Here is a 20,459-nt window from a genome sequence, read left to right on the forward strand (position 1 = left end):
CCGGGTGCTTGGGTGTTTGTTGCCGCCTGTCTTTGTGCTTTGCTGGGCTGTTTTCCACATTTTTGCCTTTCCTTGATCTGGCTGCAGGTTTGTGGGGGGTGTCGCTCCGTTGGGCGTGCCGTGCGCGGTTGGTTCTGAGGGTGCAGTGTGGTTGGGTCGCCTTGCTGCTCGTCCGTTCGACTGCCCGCTTTCTCATTTGCTGGCTTTCCCGCCCGTCTGCCTTGCTGGGGTCATCCGGCTGTTGTGGTGGTGGGAGGGGACTGGCCTCTTGCTTTCATGCTCCGTAGTGGTCCGTGTTCTTTGCAGCTCGGGTCTGGGTTGTGGGTGTGGGACCCCAGGGTTCCCTGCCCCTCTGTGCCTTGGGCGCCCTGCGAGGAGTGTGGTAACGCAGCTTCCAATTGTCTAAGGAGCGACCACGGTGTTGGTGTTTGTGCATGCTTTTATTTATTTATTTGTTTACTTTTATTTATTTTTTTTAATAGGGGGGGCACACGGGGGTTGGCGACGCCTTTTAAATCCCTCATGATCCGATCTGCAGGGACTCATGCTGGCACTCTGCAGTGGCCCTGGAGCAGAGTATCGAGTTTATCCGAGACACGTTGGTGTCCAGTGAGGAGGAGGAGAGCCAGAGCAGGTGCACCGCCGAGGCGGGCAGCGCGCTGGTGCCGCCGGGCAAGAAGCCCATCGTGGGCCTCATTGGACCGGGCTCCAGCTCGGTGGCCATCCAGGTGCAGAACCTCCTGCAGCTCTTCAACATCCCACAGATCGCCTACTCAGCCACCAGCATGGATCTCAGTGACAAGGTCAGCGTTTGGGCTTTTAATGATGAACTATTTCCAGACAAACACGTGCATGACTTCCTTCCTACAGAGCTTGTATAAATACTTCATGAGGGTGGTGCCGTCGGACATGCAGCAGGCCCGAGCCATGGTGGACATCGTCAAGAGGTACAACTGGAGCTACGTGTCGGCCATACACACCGAGGGTAAGACTTTGTGGCGCCCCTTGTCTTTCATCCGCCCTCCCAGCTTCAGCATGAAGCCAGTTAGATTTACCTGAATTTTTTTTGTAGTCATGTAAAACTATACAGTAGGGCCGCACGGTGGCCTGGTGGTTAGCATGTTGGCCACACGGTCAGGAGATCGGGAGGATCTGGGTTCGAATCTCCGTTTCGGCATGTATGTGTGGTCTTTGCATGTTCTTCTCCCACATTCCAAAAGGTGGGTTAATTGGAGACTCTAAATTGTCCATTAGTGTGAGTGTGAATGGTTGTTTGTCTATATGTGCCCTGCGATTGGCTGGCAACCAGACCTTCAAAATATAAGAATCAGCACTCACTTGTGTGATTACAATGACAATACAGTGAGTGTATCTTCTGTAATCCTATTCATCTTTGGCAAAAGTTGCTGGGCAACATCTGCTCGAAGCTTAGACCTCTCCACACGCTGCCGTTTGCAGTGTTTGATGTCGTCTGATCTGTTTACGGTAGCTTCATCAGATCTGTTCTCACGTGCGGGGACAAAATAAATGACGCTCACTCTGTGAGGCCTTTAGGTCAAACGTTTAAATCCCTCTTGATAAGAAAAGGTCTTAATCCAGGCTGCCTCGTTCTCCATTATTCTCTTGTAGAGGCAGAATTTTCAGCAAATACAGTCAAATTTAAAGCTTTTTGCTTATCACACATTATTTTCCTGTATAAAAGCTTGTCCATTAATATGTGATAAGGTAATAGCAGTAATTGGTCATCAATGAATGTACTAATCAGAAATAGAGAATAAAATGTACAAAACAATGTGAAGGCACATTGACAAGGAATGCAGCATGGAGGTGTGCAACTCACACGAGGGCATGAAAATGACAACCCACCTTCAAAAAAACCTTTTGGCTTTGCTTAACTCTTCACATTACAAATACAATAACACATAATAAATCAATAAAATGTCATCATTATCTTGCTTGAAATGATCTGTTCCAGGGTCAAACTGTGGCCATCATAAAACCTTGGCTGTGTCTCAATTGGCGCACTTCCATACTTAAAGTGTTTTCAGTGCATAAGTGTGTTCACACTGAGATGTAGAGAAAATGCAGAGCACTCAATACACTCAAAATGGTGAGTGTGCTGTGTTGGACCCTTACCAGCCTCAATAGTGGAAAAGAGGAGGGAATAACTTGAAATAATGGCAGTGGAGGAGCAAGAAGAAGAAGAAGAAGTTAGCGGGTAAATATTTGATTGTCATTTCTGGTAAGAACGACAGTAATGAATTTGGGACAGCACTACACTGTCACAATTCACACACTCAGGAACTAAATACACAGTGTACACGGTATACTTACTGAAGTGTACTGGAAGAATACGTTGAGACACAGTGCTTTATTAACTGCACGGGCACTGTTTTAAGTGTCATACAAGTGTAAAAAGGTGTGAAGCAGTATTAATATTATGAAAGAGTCTTATTTCAGATACGTGTATTTGTATATCAACACATATGATGACACATCTTAGCCTGTGTCTCAAATTGAATACGATCGTCCCTCGCCGCTTAGCGGTTCGAATTGCGCGGCATCACTCTATCATGGTTTTTCAAAAATATATTAATTAATAAATCAAGCTGTTTCATGGTTGATTACAGTCTATTATTAGTAAAAAAATATATATAATTTATTATTATATTTAAGTACATTTTATGTGTTTTTTGCATAAATTAAGCATTTTCAAAATGAAGTAAATGAAGCAAAATACAAGGCGTTCAGAGGACTCATTCAAAGACGCTGTGAATTATATGTAGTGTTCTACACTGGTCACTAGGGGTCAGTAATGTTAGTGTAATGTTCGGGGAGACAGACTTGACTGCTGGAATAGGCTTTTATTGCAGGTTTGAGTTATTTCACAACAGGCACAATAATCTCTAATAAAACATGGGCTACTGTTCGGCAAGCTGAAAGTCGACTCTGAACCTCTGACGTCACTTCCTGTCTGTCCGCCACTCAGCTCCCCAAGGGAACACATTTATATCAACATACGAGCACAAGTCTTATTAATGTATTAAATGGCTTATTTCTCTTATTATGTCTACTATATTGGATAATACAAGTGTAAAGGTGACTATAGGGGTGTTAGTTCATGTCTAGAGGGCTCAAATCATGTTAAAAACCTTATTTGGAAGGTCGTAAACAGGTTTTCTATGCTGTAATTACGAAAATATTCCATTTATAAATAACAAATCCCACTTTGCAGAAATTCACTTATCACGGTTGGGTCTGGAACTGAATGTACTTAGTATACTGTGTACAATGTGTACTTAGTTCCTGAGTGTGTGACAGTGTAGTGCTGTCCCAAATCCACTGCTGTCGTTGTATACTTACTGGAAATGACGATCACAATATTCACCCTCTTCTTCTTCTTCGGTTCACTATCTTTGCTCCTCTACTCTAGTCCTCGGGTTGCTCCTCAGCCGTCATTATTTCAAGTTAGTCGCTCCCCTTCCGCTAGGTAGCCAAGATGGATTTTGAGCATTTTGAGTGCAACATCCGGATATTGACAGTGTGCTGCTTTTTGCCATGCTTATGCACTCGTAGGACTAAGTGTAAATACGCAAGTGCACCAATTGATACAGAGCATTACTGCTTGTTTATATTCTTCCTCTCCTCTTTAACACCACTTGTTACAAAAAAGGGCCTCAGAGATATGGTTTGACTGTACTATACTGTATTGAGACGAGTTATTAGACAAAATAAACACTCCCCTTTTCCACAGGTAATTACGGCGAGAGCGGCATGGAGGCCTTCAAAGACATGGCGGCCAAGGAGGGCATCTGCATCGCGCATTCGGACAAGATCTACAGCAACGCCGGCGAGCGTAACTTCGACAAGCTACTGCACAAACTGCGCGGCCACCTGCCCAAAGCCCGCGTGGTGGCCTGCTTCTGCGAGGGCATGACGGTGCGAGGAATCCTCATGGCCATGCGGCGCCAGCAGCTGGTGGGCGAGTTCCTGCTGGTGGGGAGGTGAGATGGAGCGCTACTCTCAGCAGCATCCTCATCATCACATACATCTCATCCATCCATCGTCGCCATGGAAACCAAAGGTACTTTTTCATTCCTTTTGTTTGCTTTGCTTCATCTGTTGTGCTCGTTCAATCGTCTTCATCATGTTGGTCACTTTCATCGTGTGCCGAATAGAAGGGAAATGTGCGAGGGAGTGCGGTGGAGGCATAGATGTGGGGGGCGGGGGGTGTTATCTGCTGGTGGGTGGAGGAATAAGCGGGAATGAGGGGGTTGATGAAGCTGGAGGATGGCTTGCGAGGAGGAGAATAAGGTGTTTTATTTTAAGGCTGCCTGGCGCCCGTCCCTGGCGTTCTATAAATGCTTTTTCTCATTAGGAGCCGCACATGTGGGCTGCATGAAACGTAAAGTAACCTTGAACTACATATTGCAACTCCGTGCAGTTGCACACATGTTCACTTGAACGCCTTTTTATAAATCATACAGTCACTTGAACACACAATGGCGTCATCATTATGCTGTGTGTTCCTTATTTATACACTACATTTTCACTGTAGATGACGTTTGTGGCGCCCCCTATAGGTTGTGTTGAAAACACTTTGGAAGACATGCTAGCAGCATACATGTAATAGAGATACAAGTTCTCTAATCGTTAGACAAATGCTCAATGACTTATAAGTCATTCCTGAGTATAAGTTGCATCAGTCAAAAAATTTATTTATTTAAAAATTCAAACCAAGAACAGATATTTAATTTGGAAAGGCAAGATATTTAACTAAACAATAGCTTAAAGAACATACCTGGAAAGCTAAATAGGCTAAATTAACAGAACAGCCAGCAAGTCCAGCGAGCAACTTACCGCGAAGCAATTTCACCAAGCTCCCAATCTCAGATTTCACAAGCCTAGAGCACCCTCTTGTGGCTGTTGACGGTAATCACTCCTTGGTTCATGTCGGTCAGCATGAATTAACATTTAAAAAATGTCATTGTTTTCTTCTTACTACTCCTTTCCAATGATGAAGGTGCTGATCTGTAAATGTAAAGAGCAATTATGTACAAATTATGCTGTCCACTTTCATGAAAGGAACAAAAATGAATGAATGAATGTATCACACTGCCACATTGTGTCTTCAGTGAAGGTAAAAGTAACCTTAAATGTTGATTTATCCCTTTCATTCATCATATATATACATTTAGAATTGTTTTCTGCATGTAAAACTATAATTGTAAAACTCTTTTGTGTTAGCTTTCTGGAACAGATTAATTGGATTTACAGAGAAATGTATTTGGTTAGCGTCTGTTTTGGTTAGAGTCGGACCTTCTGGAAAGTATTAATGACGCTAACCAAGTTTCCATCCATCCATGAAATTTCTATGCCGCTTATCCTCAGTAGGGTCGCGGGGGCTAACCAAGGTTCCACTGTGTAATATAACATAATATACTGGATCAACTAATATAAGATTTTCCACCAATCTTGCTCCAATTTTACACATAGTCAGTCCCCTAAAAATGTGCACCTAATTCCACGGTGATTCGGATTGTGTGTTTTGTAGAGCGCATTGAGAAAATTCAAGTCAGTCCAGCTTATGTGAGTCAAACTTGTGGTTTTGGGGCCACCATGTGTTCTTGGTCAGGCAAATAATAGCACAGGCAACACAGTTGGAGTGCATGTTTTGACACATTCTTCTACAAACCATCGTTTTCTTGTGTCATTTCTTTAATCTGTGTTATTGTCTGTTTTTACTGACAGATTTGCATTCCTGATTAAAAATTTTTAGACCATTTGGAAAAATTGCCAGAATTTACATTTTGCACTGTTGGATCTTAAGGGGCTTCTAAGTAGAGCTTGAAAATTCAAAAAGAAGAAATGGGAGTGAGACAAAAAAATGTTTGGAGTAAGTAATTTATTTTTAACAAGCATGAAAGTGAAATAGTCTGTTCATCAGCTGATCAAATGTTGAAGACCGTAGCTAAAAAAAAACTGAAACCCCCAGAAAATAGAAATCAAACATTCAAAAAAGGAGTCAGTCAGGAGTAGTTGCGCCATTCTTGTTCGTCACCTAAAAAATTGGTTTGGACATGCTTGATGCCAGCGTTCCAGGATGTTCCACATCCAATGTCTGGAACTGATGTCCATTTTTGTAAACTTGCCTTGCCATCCATTCCCAAATGTTCTCGATTTAGACAAGGGGAACACGCAGGATGGTCCAAAAGAGTGAGCATACACAGACGAGGGCCTTCAGTCATGGGGGATGCCCCGTGCAACATCTTCACATAGCCAGCTGCCGTTTGACCCCTGCACAACGTGAAGCTCCATTGTTCCATTGAAGGAAAAAGCACCCCAGGTGATGGGGTGGGATGATGGGTCCCCCTCCACTGTGCCGTGTGGAAAATATCTCAGGTGTGCTGTCCTTGTCATGCCAGTGACGTTGGAAGCCATCAGGACCGTCAGGGTTCCATTTTTTCTCATCAGAGAAGAAAACTTTCTTCCACCTTTGGTGCTCTCGTGTAAATTCCAAACAGGCAATTTTGTGGCGTTGAAGGAGACGAGGCCTTTGAAGTTTTTTTGTTCTTAAAAACCTTCTCTCGCAGATGCTGTCTGATGGTTATTAGACTGCACCAGTGCAAACCTTCATTTGGCCCGAGGATCATCTTGACGGACAGCCAATCAGATCCTCCTGCTCAGGGCTGGTGAGATTTTTCTTGGGTCTACCACTTGTATTTTTTGTTTCATAGCCCTCAAGATCTTTGAAGAAGCGTTCATTCTGTATAAAACCGAAATTTTCCCACACTGGGGGGGCTGTTGGCTGTGGCATTTGCCTCAGAGACCATTGCTTCTGTGCCTCCATTCATGTTAGCGTATGCTGCCTCACAAAGCTAACTGCTAAACCTTCTGTATCCACTCACTAGTAGCCGCGCCGCCACAAAGAGGCTGAATGAGATGAGGGCCGACTCTCTCCGTTCATTCTACTAATGAACCAATGCACACAGACAGACACAGCGTGAACCCTCTTGTCATCCAGCCTGTGTAGCACAGAGAGACGAGCAGATGAAACACATGCACATGTCAGGTTTTTCATGGGCGTCATAATTATCGACCTGGGTTTTTTTATTATTGTTCGGTTAATCGAATTATTGATTATCATGACAGGCCTACTCAAAATATTTTTGTCTCACTCTCATTTTTTCCTTTTACATTTTGAAACTCTGCCTGCAACCTTTTTAATATCCAACAGTGTAAAATGTAAATTCTTGTAATTTTTCAACAGGTCGTAAAATTGTAATCAGGAGTGTAGTGGACAAATGCTGAATTGTCTATCTGAATAAGGTGACCAAAATATTAGAAAGAACTGTCAGTATGATGCAGTACAGTTTTTTTTACAAGAACCATAATAAACAAGTTAGTTTTTGTGATGCAGGTCTCATTAGATTGAGCTGGTATACCTAATAAAATGGCCAGGAGGCACCAGGGAGACTAGACTCCTAAACATCTGACCTGAAACATTAACTATAGTGGGATTGGAGCCAAATAAGCTCACATCTATTCTCATCTCTCCCAGTGGACTCAGACAGAAGGTTGATTGCACCTCCACACGTGCGTGTAAAAAAAAAAAATAATTGAGGGAAACTTTAAAATGCTGGAGTTACACAACCTCAGCGTGGGTGTTGCGCTCGGAGCCCCCCCTTGGGCGGTGGAGGGGATCATTTTATAACACATCCTCAGAGAAGCGAGCGCTGAAATGCTACGCTAGTGTTGAAAAGGCAGCGATGGATATGAAAAGCACGCGGGGCTCTGACTCTGGATGGTTTGAATCACTCTTGAACGAGAGCGCCGGAGCCCACGCGGTGAACCGTGAGGGCAACGACGCTGCGTGCGGCGTGTTCCTACACCACCTACAAGCCTGCGCACACACCTCACAACACCACCCTGGCCAACTTTTAAGGAGAGCTTTTCTGAGTAGAAGGGAACAAACAGCATCCAGTGTTGAAACCAAGTAAAAACAACAGCACAGCAGCACGATTGTGTAGGATGTGACTCCTGACACCATGAAAAGGGGGGAAAAGTGATCTGACAACTTTCAAAGCCAACAAGCATCCTCTTAATCTCTAACGTCCGTCCACTCCTGGCGCAGTGACGGTTGGGCCGACAGGTACGATGTGACCGATGGCTTCGAGAGGGAGGCGGCAGGCGGCATCACCATCAAGCTCAAGTCGGCCTATGTGACGTGGTTTGACGACTACTACCTGAAACTGAAGCCCCATTCAAACCTGAGGAACCCGTGGTTCCCCGAGTTCTGGCAGCACCGCTTCCAGTGCAAGCTGAGAGGACACCCGCAGGAGAGCGCTGTCTACAACCGCACTTGCAGCTGTGAGTGCAACACACCCATCTCTAGATCACTAGAAGAGGTTGCCGTTACATTTTTCTGTCCTGTCCAGCGAGAGAGTCCCTGCGCCACCAGTACGCCCAGGACACCAAGATGGGCTTTGTCATTAACGCCATCTACTCCATGGCCTACGGTCTGCACGCCATGCAGCAGGTCCTCTGCCCGGGATATAAGGTACGTCCTCTGAATACCATCCTATACAGTGGAACCTCGGTTCGCGATCGTCCCGTGTTTTGTACACCAAAATTTTGCCTCGGTTTGTTTGCATTTTACGGTTATTGTAGAATATGGCGCGTGTCTTGTTGTGATATTAATGCACTGCATGAGTGCAACTGTGTTCTTAATGTATTTTTATCACAAAACGTCCTTGTTAGCATCCTATTAGCTTACGAATACATGGAAGCAGAAGTCAACTTCGTCGCTCACCTTTATCAAAATGCTGGCACTTGCAACTTTGCTCCATTGTGGCTTATTTTGCAGCCGTGATCAAAAGAAAAGCAGAGACTTGAGGTGAGAAACACTGCTGAATTCAGGAAGTACAGTAACTCATAGCAAAACACCAAGGTGCTGTCCATGTAGAACAATCATGTCTTCATTCCATTCCATTCCAATCCATTTTCCTCCGCTTATCCGGGTCCGGGTCGCGGGGGCAGCAGTCTCAGTAGGGAAGCCCAGACTTCCCGGTCCCCGACCACCTCCTCCAGCTCCACCGGGAGGACACCAAGGCGTTCCCAGGCCAGCTGTGAGACATAATCCCTCCAGCGTGTCCTAGGTCTTCCCCGGGGCTTCTCCGGCTGGGCATGCCCGAAACACCTCACCAGGGAGGCGTCCGGGAGGCATCCGGACTAGATGCCCGAGCCACCTCAGCTGGCTCCTCTCGATGTGAAGGAGCAGCGGCTCTACTCTGAGCTCCTCCCGGATAACCGAGCTCCTCACCCTGTCTCTTAGGGTGAGTCCCGCCACCCTACGGAGAAAACTCATTTCAGCCGCTTGGATCCGCGATCTCGTTCTTTCGGTCATGACCCAAAGCTCTTGAAGATCATGTCTTCAGTGAAGGTAAAAGTATCTTTAAATATTCATTTCTTTCGTTCGTCATTTATATGCATTTAGAATTGTTTTATGCATCAAAATCTATCATTGTAAAACTCTACGAACATGTTTTGTGTTAAGATTTTTGGCTTTCTGGAACGGATTAATTGGATTTACATAATTTGCTATGGGAAAAATTTATTTGGTTAGACGTACGTTTCAGTTAGAGTCGGACCTTCTGGAACGGATGAATGACGCTAACCAAGGTTCCACTGTAATATAATAATTAGGGATGCACAATATTTATTTTTCCGAGCCGATACAGATACCGATACAGATAACTTCCTGCTTCTCAAGACCGACAGATAACCGATAACTTATTATGTCAATTCTTTTTTACATTACCTTTGATAAGTGCCAAAGCTCATGTGAGTTCGTGTCACATAACTTCCTGTTGTTCTTCTTCTCTTGTTCAGACTGCTCCTTCCTTTAGGAGAAGTGTTGCCCAAAATGCTAAATCCTTTCTTGTGCCATATGCTGAGGTTACGCAGGGCGGCAGTTTGAACAGTTTTGGAGGTTTTTAGTTCCACTTTAGAGGTGCATTAGTCAAATTAAGAATTGTGGACACTTTGGAGGTTTGTTCAACCGAAAACACAACTAACACAGAAATTTTTGTAGTGGTTTGACTAAACCGTGTCGATGCTTACGCCACTTCCTGTCCACAGGGCTTGTGCGAGTCCATGCGGCCCATCGATGGGCGCCAGCTGCTGGAGTACTTAATGAGAACAAACTTCACCGGCGTCTCAGGCGAGATCATCCACTTTGACCAGAGCGGTGACTCACCTGGCAGGTAAGAAAGGTGGGAGGAAGAAGTACACGCGTGTGTGACTGGCAAGGTTTTGCGTGTTGCAGATACGAAATCATGAACTTCAAGCACATGGGTGAGGACGAGTACGCCTACGTCCACGTGGGCAGCTGGGATCAGGGCGGCCTGCGCATGAACGACATGGAGATCTGGAACAATGACAGCGACATCATCACATCGGTCTGCTCGGAACCTTGCCAGAAGGCTCAGATCAAGGTGGGCTTCTGCCAAAAAAACAGTTTATTTTGGTGAAGGAACGCATGAGTCCTCATCTGACATGTTGGCAGATCAGATTCTTCAGTTCCTCAGCAGGGACTCTCCTCTCTTTTCCAAGATGTAATCTTTTCCCATCTGGACTTCGAGAGCTCCCTCCAGTGTTTCCAACACACTGATTTTCAGTGTGAGCATCTTTCTCATTCTCGGCTCCTTCTCGGGCTCCCCTGGGCTCCTCCTTGCCTACAAAGTGCAAGATTACTGTAGCTACAGACCTGCACCGTCTGTGGAGCTTTGTGACATTTAACCCCATGCATGTGCAGGTGATCCGCAAAGGGGAGGTGAGCTGCTGCTGGACCTGCACGCCCTGCAAGGACAACGAGTTTGTGTTCGATGAGTACACCTGTCGCACCTGCGTCCTGGGCTCGTGGCCGACGGACGACCTGCGTGGTAAACCTGCTTTAGTTGGTTGCGTACAAGCATTCCCGTAAAGATGTCTTTGAATGTGGGTCACAAATCCTTTAGCACACATAACACAAATCAGCATACTGTATCCACGCTTGGCTGAAGGATTTGACTGAAGCTTGGATTCCTGAACGCTAGAGTGTAAGCACAGTAGATCCCGATGGGGCTTATCTTCCGGGACCACCAGCGAATGGTGAAAATCCACGAGTAATTGATACCGCCATAAAAATGTCACACACGGCTCAGCTAGTCCCTCCCCAAACCCTCCTGCTCGCTTGACATTGACATTCTCCTCCAATTTCAGATCAACATTTGCAATCACCCAGGTCACCTCTATCTTTTGCGATTGCGTCACTACTAAAGGCAGATCCACCGCCAGACAAGCTCTGTGACAGTGTTAGCTGTCTGGATTTTTTTGTCCACGCTCGATTTCTGCATGTGTTTCGCCATTTTCCTCTTTCAACACACAATCCGTCTTCTTCATAGACAATCTGTCGCTGCCGTTTGGAGGAAAAGAGAACTGTTGCCCCCTACTGGGACAGAAATACATTGCCTACAAGTCAGAAATTCACACACAAGATGAATAAGACTTTGATCTGTAGCTCCCGCGAAAAAAAGCAAAAGACGTCAATAGACGCCATTGGCAGTGAAAGAGTTAAGTAATTACTAAGTTAAGTAATTACTAAGAAATTATTAAATTACAGTAGATTCAGAACCATGCCATTCTCTCTTCATTATGCCTAACACACTTATTAAACACATTTAAAGTATAAAATGTATACTGTAGGTACTCACCGATAATGAATAGGGCTGATTAAAAGTTGACAATATTTCTCATTTAAGAGGAACAGGGCAGCCAGAAGCCAATCAGACTCACGTACGTAATATGGAAGTGACATTGTGCGAGGCAGGATTGGAACCGCACATTAAGTGCTTTACACACACTATTAACATTGCAACTGAACTTACCACGGTGTTCCCCACGTGACTCGTTTGCTAGTGCCGGTGGCTCCTTTTTTCCATCGAAATTGAACAGCTGCTGCTGTGTTAATGGCCAAGCAGAAGCTGTAATTCTACATTTGATCAAACTTACTTAAGATTTGTCAGATGAAAACATGACCGCTGTACAAGATTTCTATCAAGACACCTACTTCTGGAAATTCACTACTTCCTGGTTTTTCTAAGATTAGATTAAATTTATTTATCCCACAACGGGGACATTTTAATGTTGCAGCAGCAGAAAGATACAAAAAGCACCAAATACACCAAATACCTATACAAAAACGATAAACAATCTACTATGAAAAATCTGCTATAAATATATCAGCAATATACAATAAACCTATAACATAAAACCTAGCCAAGTGAGTACATTATAAGGTGACCAATTTGTAGTAGTTGGGTATTTACATGAAAAATATATTGCAAATTATACAGAACCTGTTTTGAAAGTAGAAATTCAGATGAATGTAAGCTCTAAGCATCCTCTGCGCATCATGCATCATGTGTCTATCCATAACCGCACGTCAACATAAATGATTAGTACTGTAGCAGCAGCTACAGCTGCCGTCATTATTTAAACTTTTAGAATTTTTTGTTTTAGATTCAGTTTGTGTTAAAAGTTAGTTAAAAGCACCATGCTGAGGACATGCATGCAGTTATAAAACATTTCAAAATGTACTTGCATTGTTTTGTGACTCAGTCTCTTTTGTCCAGTCCTATGTTTTGTCATTGTATTGTAAGTAATGTTAAAATATCGCCTTGTGCTCGTGAAGCCAATATCGTGTACCGTCTCGTCTCACCTCGTGAGTGTATCGTGACACCCCTATTCACGAATGATAATGTAAGATGATCCATGAACAAATTGAATCAGAGTCACGGTATAGAAGTCATATACACTGCTGATCAACATTTTAATTTGAAAAATTAAGAATTTAGGTTGGCTCTTAAGGTGATTCTAAGTAGAGCTTCGAAATGCAAAAAGGAGAAATTGGAGTGAGACAAAAACATTTTGAGTAAGCAATTTATTGCAAACAAGCATTAAAGTAACAGCATTGCTGTTGAGGTTGGATGCAGTAAGACAGTCATTTGAAACGTCTTCAAAGATCCTAAGGGTTATGGAACACAAAGTCAAAGAGTAGACCCAGAAGTATATCACCAGCCCTGAGCCAGAGGATCTGATTGGCTGTCCGTCAAGATGATCCTCAGCCCGAATGAAGGTCGTTACTGATGGAAACGTCTACCTTTTCCCTTCTTTTAGGGTGTGAGCCCATCCCGGTGCAGTACGTCCTTTGGGGTGATCCGGAACCCATCGCCGCTGTCGTGTTTGCCTGTCTGGGTCTGCTGGCGACCCTTTTTGTCACATCTGTCTTTGTCAAGTAAGTGAAAGAGGTCCATTTTTTGTAACTTTCTCAGCATGCGATGAGAATGGCTTTGGTCCGCAGGTTCTGGGACACGCCTGTGGTCAAGTCATCCAGCCGTGAGCTGTGCTACATCATTCTGGCTGGAATATGTCTGGGATACCTGTGCACGTTCAGCCTCATCGCCAAGCCCCACATTGTCTACTGCTACCTGCAAAGGCTGGGAATAGGCCTGTCCCCTGCCATGAGCTACTCCGCTCTAGTCACCAAGGTACCACCTGCCCACTTCCTCTTAGGCTTTCAAATGATAGCTTTTTTTAACCTTTCACTTGTATAATAATTATGCACACCATGGTATGGTATGGTATGGTATGGTATGGTATGGTTTTATTTGTTTCAGACATGTTGAATAAGTTTTAATGAACATCAGGTGGTTCGATTCACACAATTCAACATGTCTGAAATAGAGTAGGAAGAAAAGTCTTCTTCTTCTTTTCCTTTTGGCTTTTCCCTTCAGGGGCCGCCACAGCGAATCAGTTGCCTCCATCTAACCCTGTCTTCTGCATCCTCTTCTCACACCAACTACCTTCATGTCCTCTTTCACTACATCCATAAACCTCCTCTTTGGGCAGTTCAAAACTCAGCATCCTTCCATATATTCCCTATCTCTCCTCTGGACATGTCCAAACCATCTCAGTCTGGCCTCTTTGACTTTATCTCCAAAACCTCTAACATGTGCTGTCCCTCTGATGTACTCATTCCTGATCCTATCCTTCCTGGTCACTCCCAGAGAGAACCTCAGCATCTTCATGTCTGCTACCTGCAGCTCTGTCTCCTGTCTTTTCCTCATTGACACTGTCTCTAGACCAAACAACATCGCTGGTCTCACCACAGTTTTGTACACCTTTCCTTTCATTTTAGCTGAAACTCTTCTATCACACATCACACCTGACACTTTTCTCCACCCGTACCGTCCTGCATGTACACGCTTCTTCACCTCTTTTCCACACTCTGCATTGCTCTGGACTGTTGACCCTAAGTACTTTAAATCCTTCACCTTCTTGATCTCTTCTCCCTGTAAGTTCACTCTTCCACTTAGGTCCCTCTCATTCACACACATGTACTCTGTCTTACTGCGGCTAACCTTCATTCCTCTCCTTTCCAGGGCAAACCTCCACCTCTCTAGCTTCTCCTCCACCTGTTCCCTGCTCTCACTGCAGATCACAATGTCATCTGCAAACATCATCGTCCATGGAGATTCCTGTATAACCTCGTCTGTCAGTCTGTCCATCACCATAGCGAACAAGAAGGGGCTCAGAGCTGATCCCTGATGCAGTCCCACCTCCACCTTGAACTCCTCTGTCACACCTACAGCACACCTCACCACTGTCTTACAGTCCTCATCCATGTCCTGCACCGCTCTAACATACTTCTCTACCACTCCAGACTTCCTCATACAATACCACAGTTCCTCTCTGGGCACCCTAGCTCATTAAATCGTACCCCTTCTCCACGTCTCTTACAGATCATCCATTCACACCATAACTTTTACATGTTGACACTTACAATATTTAGTTTGCTTACATTTTGTCATTTACTTGTGAGAAAAAAAGGAAGATGTTTGTGCAGTGTTAAGGAAAAGGAAGAAATCAAAATGTTCAAAATATGGATTGAAACAAGATTACAATTCAATGAAAGTAATCAAATTAAATTGTGTTTTCCTGTTCACATAAAGGTTAAAAAACACAAATAAATGCATAGAAAATAAATAAGTTAGAATAAGTGGGACATTAAATAAGGATAAGTAAAGCAAAGATGTAATAAATCTAAATATCTAAACACTGGAGTAAAAAGTTTTTAATTTCCGGGTATAGACAAAGTCATAACTTAGGGTGGGGTCTGACGTACCCTATTCTCCGTTGTGCTGAATCGGGAAAAAGCGCAAAGCTGCGCGTGTCCTGGCAGCGTGGGATTCTCCCCCTCCACTTAAATCTGACACTGCGCACTTTCATCCAAATACGCACATTGGGTGGAGCAACTATAAAATGTGGGCGTTCCCTGTCAAATCTGGCCTTGCACATATTCTCCCCTTCACTTAAGCACTTTTGCTCCTGCGCGCTTCTGAGGCTGCAGTAAGTCCAGCACCTCGAGAAGGTGAAACATTATATTGCATTTGAAGTTTGTTGATGTACTAATCAATATCCATTCAAACTGCAATTATCTTTTTTTTTCATTTTCTTTGGATAATATATTTATTTATTAGATTTGGATAATGTTATAAACCTAAAACATGTTTTGTTTTTCCACGGCACCATTTATTGATCTGAAATGAACACAAATTGTTCAATGATGACGATCAATCAGCCAGTTATCTGATTGCTTCAATTGCTAGGTACAGCGCGTGTGCAGAGCCTGCCTTGCCTTACGACCAAAAGGACAAGGAAGTGATCGAGGTGATCGATCAACAATCGCTTTATTGAACAAAAATAGGTTGCTGTCGGCCACAATCACGCCGCAAAGATCAGCAAGAACATAGCAGGCAAAAGAAAAAGCCTAAGTGAGTCCACACTTTTGATTTCAACTATGCTGGTGCATCTTTCCCAGTTTTTGTTTTTATTTTTTCTGCTTTATTTTCTTCTTCTTCTGTGACTTCCGCCCAAATTTCCTCCTGGAGTTCCTCCTGGATGACATATAAAATGGCGACTCACTGAGGTAGAACGGTGGAAGACGTTTATAGCAGCTGTATTTTAATACTAATAAAAAACGATACACGGCGAGAGCGTATTGATAATTCCATATATCGATATTTTGTCGCGACCCTAATTTTAAAGTTTACATTTTTTTGAAAGTTGAAATATTTGAAAATTTAGAAACAGAAAAAATGGGGGGAAAAACAGCAAAGACCAAAGTTCATTCTAATAACAGGCCTTTTCACCTACGTCACAAAGCTTTTTCTTATAATAAAAATATATATAACTTATTAAAATATCTACATGTTGCTTTACAAAATATCAAAGCGGTCCTTGCTTCCTTGGATTTTTCAGTATGTGGCCCGCGAGGGAAAAAGACACCCCTGCTCTAAGTTATTATTGAAGCGTTCTTGTCGATTGACGCTGAATTTAAGCTGCATCAATCGAAGCATGGCCTGGTCTTCAAAGTGGGCATCTGAGAGTGACATGAAGTCCATTTCAACCCAAAAAGGAGATGTATGTTTTATGTGGGCATGCTTGAGATGTGTGGAGCGGGACGAGGTGGGGATTATTGTCAGCCGCGTTATTCACAGCGCTATGTCTATTTTGGATGCAGACCAACCGCATCGCTCGGATCCTGGCAGGCAGTAAGAAGAAGATCTGCACCAAGAAGCCTCGCTTCATGTCCGCCTGCGCACAGTTGGTCATTGCCTTCCTGCTCATCCTGTTGCAGCTCGGCATCATCGTGGCACTGCTCGTCATAGAGCCGCCAGAGGTGTGTGTGTGTCTCTATGTATATATACTGTGTATATATATACCGTATATACTGTATATACTGGTTAAGGCTGACTAACTAAAGGTCTCCTCTTTAGGTGATCTATCACTATCCCAGCATACGTGAGGTGCACTTGATCTGCAACCTCACCACTCTGGGGGTGGTGGCGCCGTTGGGCTACAATGGCCTGCTCATCCTCAGCTGCACCTTCTATGCCTTTAAGGTGTGTGTGTGTGTGTGTGTGTGTGTGTGTGTGTGTGTATAGAGTATATACATTACATACAATAGTTTTGTGGCCAAATGTCAGAGAAGATTAGAATTACAATCATGGGCATTAACTTGTCAATTCTTGTGTTGTGTTTTTACTTGATCTTAACTTATCTTAGCTTGGCTTATTTCAGCATATACTGAAAAATCAAAGGATACACAGGGGTCATTTTGATATTTTTCTTTTTTGTAAAACAAAAATGCTAAAGCCAACCCCAAAGCTGTGGTATGAGGTTATACATTTAAAGAAAAAAAGCTTTGTGTTTTGAGCATCAACTTTTTCTCCTTACATTACGCCTTTTTGCTCTTTTAATCTCATTTTTGCTATTGCTTTCTTGTATTTTTAGAGTGGAACGCATGCTAATCAAAAACGAGCAGTGGGCTTCAAATAGCCCCCGCCTTTCCTATATTGCCCTGATATTTGCTAGGATAGGACTGCAATCTATCTGTGCATGTCATATTTCTGGACGCTGTGGGAAACAAAAAACAAGCAAAACAACATGAAAAGCAAAATAAATATGTTATAATATTTATGCAAATGAGGTTTCTTCTGTTGCTTTTTTGTTTTTTTATGTCACAAGCAAGACAGAGTTGCCCGTGAGTGCTTTTAGATGGGGAGGGGCCCACAGCAGCACCCGCTGCTCGTAGAGACGAGCGATACCTGTTTTCATGTCGGTGTCTCCAAAAGTGTCCAATAAGACCAGAAAAAGTTGCTTGTTTTAACAATCTAGAGCGGTCTCTATACTCGCTAATTATAGAAATATTGATCCCTCCCACATTTTCTTATTCTTTGGCAGAGCAGGTGCGTATTAGGTGTGTTAAGCTGCAGAGTTACGCTGCCATCTACTGTACGGAGTTGGAAAGACAAGCTGCATTCACAGACAGTCCCATTAGAGGGCCATCAGGTAGTGCGAGGTGTATTTGTGGCGGTCCAAATACATTCATGGCAAGCTGACTAAATAATTGAAAGTATGGGAAACCATGAAAGCCAATGCCAATAGTTGTGTGTTTGATGACAGCCCGTGCCTTTGTGCTTCTCTTTCTTCTTCCAATTAGACTCGCAACGTTCCGGCCAACTTCAACGAGGCCAAGTACATCGCCTTCACCATGTACACCACCTGCATCATCTGGCTGGCCTTTGTGCCCATTTACTTTGGCTCCAACTACAAGATCATCACCATGTGCTTCAGTGTCAGCCTCAGCGCCACCGTGGCTCTCTGCTGCATGTTTGTGCCCAAGGTAGCTCCAAAAGCAGCTACTCCTGCCTCGTCATTTTGTCGTACATTTGAATACAAATACGGATTGACAGGTGTACATCATGCTGGCCAAGCCGGAGAAGAACGTACGCAGCGCATTCACCACGTCCACGGTGGTGCGCATGCACGTGGGCGACGCCAAGAAGGCGGCCAAGACGGGCAAGTCGTCCAGCAGCATGGCCAACCTGTTCAGACGCCGCTCTTCCACGCAGGAGAACGTCAGGTAAGACCAATGCTCCCACTTATTCTTTTTTGACTTGATTTTTTTTTCTCTTTTCAATAAAGATATTTCAAAAAACACATTTTAGAGCTGTAATTATAATACAGTGAAACCGTCAAACCGTGATATTTGGCCTCAGAATGTCATACCGGCCCATGCCTAATAAGCCGCTACTTTTTCCACACGCTTTAAACCCTGAGGCTTACACAGTGCTGCATCTCATTTGTAGTCACGTTCTGGTCTCGTGACATCTCGTGCGCTTCCGAGCTGTCATTCTGCGCTTTGTGCGCGCACCCTCACCATTAGCGATGTGCGATACCACTAATTTATTTTCCGTTTCAATACTGAGTAAAATTTAGGCTGGTATCGGCGATACTGATCCAATAACAATACTTTGCGCCAATACCGTATACCTAACGTGATGGGTACATTTTAAAAAGTACTGTATTTCAAATCACAGCATAGCTCATAAAATAAAGATTATAACATATCAGAGTAATTCAGTGATTTATTTTAAACAACTGCATATCATTTAGACAAGATGTCAATAATTTAGTTACTTTCCACTGTTTTCCTGTTAATGGTATACATTTCCTCAAATGGCTGGAGTATCAAAGTATCAATATTTTGATTTCAGAGGCAATTTTAGAGCCTAAATATCTGCTATCGATATTTAAGTATCAATCCACACATCACTACTCATCATGGAGAACGTGTGGAGAGGTGCATGTGATGCAGCTTTCAGGTTGAAGGCCATCGATCTAGCGCAGGGGTCTCAAACTCAATTTCACTGGGGGCCAGTGGAGGTAGAGTCTGGGTGAGGCTGGGCCGCATCAAGTATTGGGAGTAGGGCTGGGAATCTTAGGGTACCTCACGATACGATACAATTCACCATACAGCCATGTGATAACACCACTGTTAGTTCAGTGTTGGTGTTTACTTGCCCCTGGAAGTATGTAAGTAACACTGAGCTTGCCCAGATGTTGCGGGCTACAGTTACACTACTCTTTGATGTCCAGTCGCGGGCCGCAAGATACGATTTGGTGGGCCGCAAGATACGATTTGGTGGGCCGCAAATGGCCCGCGGGCCGTGAGTTTCAGACCCCTGACCTAGTGGCTCTAGCGATCTAGGCTCGGGTTGCCGGTGGAGCTTGGCAGCATGGAGCGTTGTCGGGAGGGGGGTCAGGAGGTTCACTGTCGCCAGCGGGTTTTGGAGGGCTGGACCGCTGCTTGCTGGAAAGGACAGCACGGGACGGGGTGACGCTGGTAGCGACAATGAGTCGCCAGTCAAGAACCCTAAATGATTTTGAGTAATATCATTAAGAGCCAACCAGTATCATGTGCTTTTCACCTCTCTGCCAGTCATTGTCCAAAACACATCTTCTTTTAGGGATTTATCCTTAAAGTTCAATCAAGAACTCTGTTGCTTTTTTACAACTGTCCTTTGAACTTTCAAGGAGGCCAGTCAGCAGCCCTATTGATTTGGCTGGATATTCGAGATAAGATGGCTGAGGCATAGCAGAGATCAAAATGTTGAATTTGCTTTCCCCTCGTTAGCAGTCTCAGATTCAAGCAGGCATCTTTGGAAACTTTAAGGGGATTATTTCTCACAGCAACCCTATTGATTTTGACAGCCGTCTGACACAAGATGGCAACATGTGACCATGTTGGGTTTCAGGTCAGGTCAGGTCAGGTTTCTTTATTAATACCCATAGGTAAATTAGTGTGCAGTGCAAGAGAGGCATCATATCAGTGACACACATACAACACTTACAGTAAAAATACATAAATAAAGATAAAAGATTAAAAGGTGTGAGTCTATTGCCCTTATTGACGACGGGACATGCTCTTAAGAAAGCATCTTTAGAAAGAATCTCTTGGTTCTGCATTTTGGGGCCACCAGTCTGTGTCCCGATGGCAGATACCGGAACAG

At 43.9% G+C, this 20,459-nt stretch overlaps 1 protein-coding gene across 2 annotated transcripts in view; it reads left to right on the forward strand.

Annotated features, from left to right (window-relative positions):
* The window catches only part of LOC129168935 (metabotropic glutamate receptor 5-like), a 30,994-nt gene that overhangs the window by 4,860 nt on the left and 5,675 nt on the right, over nucleotides 1-20,459 (forward strand). For both annotated transcript variants that reach the window (XM_054754786.1, XM_054754784.1), the window contains 14 exons: nucleotides 539-803; nucleotides 871-985; nucleotides 3,755-4,004; nucleotides 8,135-8,370; nucleotides 8,439-8,560; nucleotides 10,141-10,265; nucleotides 10,328-10,496; nucleotides 10,817-10,943; nucleotides 13,219-13,336; nucleotides 13,403-13,589; nucleotides 16,625-16,783; nucleotides 16,881-17,006; nucleotides 18,107-18,289; nucleotides 18,360-18,529. In XM_054754786.1, the coding sequence (XP_054610761.1) occupies nucleotides 539-803; nucleotides 871-985; nucleotides 3,755-4,004; nucleotides 8,135-8,370; nucleotides 8,439-8,560; nucleotides 10,141-10,265; nucleotides 10,328-10,496; nucleotides 10,817-10,943; nucleotides 13,219-13,336; nucleotides 13,403-13,589; nucleotides 16,625-16,783; nucleotides 16,881-17,006; nucleotides 18,107-18,289; nucleotides 18,360-18,529 (2,352 nt within the window). The remainder of the gene's footprint in view (nucleotides 1-538; nucleotides 804-870; nucleotides 986-3,754; nucleotides 4,005-8,134; nucleotides 8,371-8,438; nucleotides 8,561-10,140; nucleotides 10,266-10,327; nucleotides 10,497-10,816; nucleotides 10,944-13,218; nucleotides 13,337-13,402; nucleotides 13,590-16,624; nucleotides 16,784-16,880; nucleotides 17,007-18,106; nucleotides 18,290-18,359; nucleotides 18,530-20,459) is intronic.

The sequence above is a fragment of the Dunckerocampus dactyliophorus genome, chromosome 16 (genome assembly GCF_027744805.1).
Source record: "Dunckerocampus dactyliophorus isolate RoL2022-P2 chromosome 16, RoL_Ddac_1.1, whole genome shotgun sequence".
Taxonomy (NCBI): Eukaryota; Metazoa; Chordata; class Actinopteri; order Syngnathiformes; family Syngnathidae; genus Dunckerocampus; species Dunckerocampus dactyliophorus.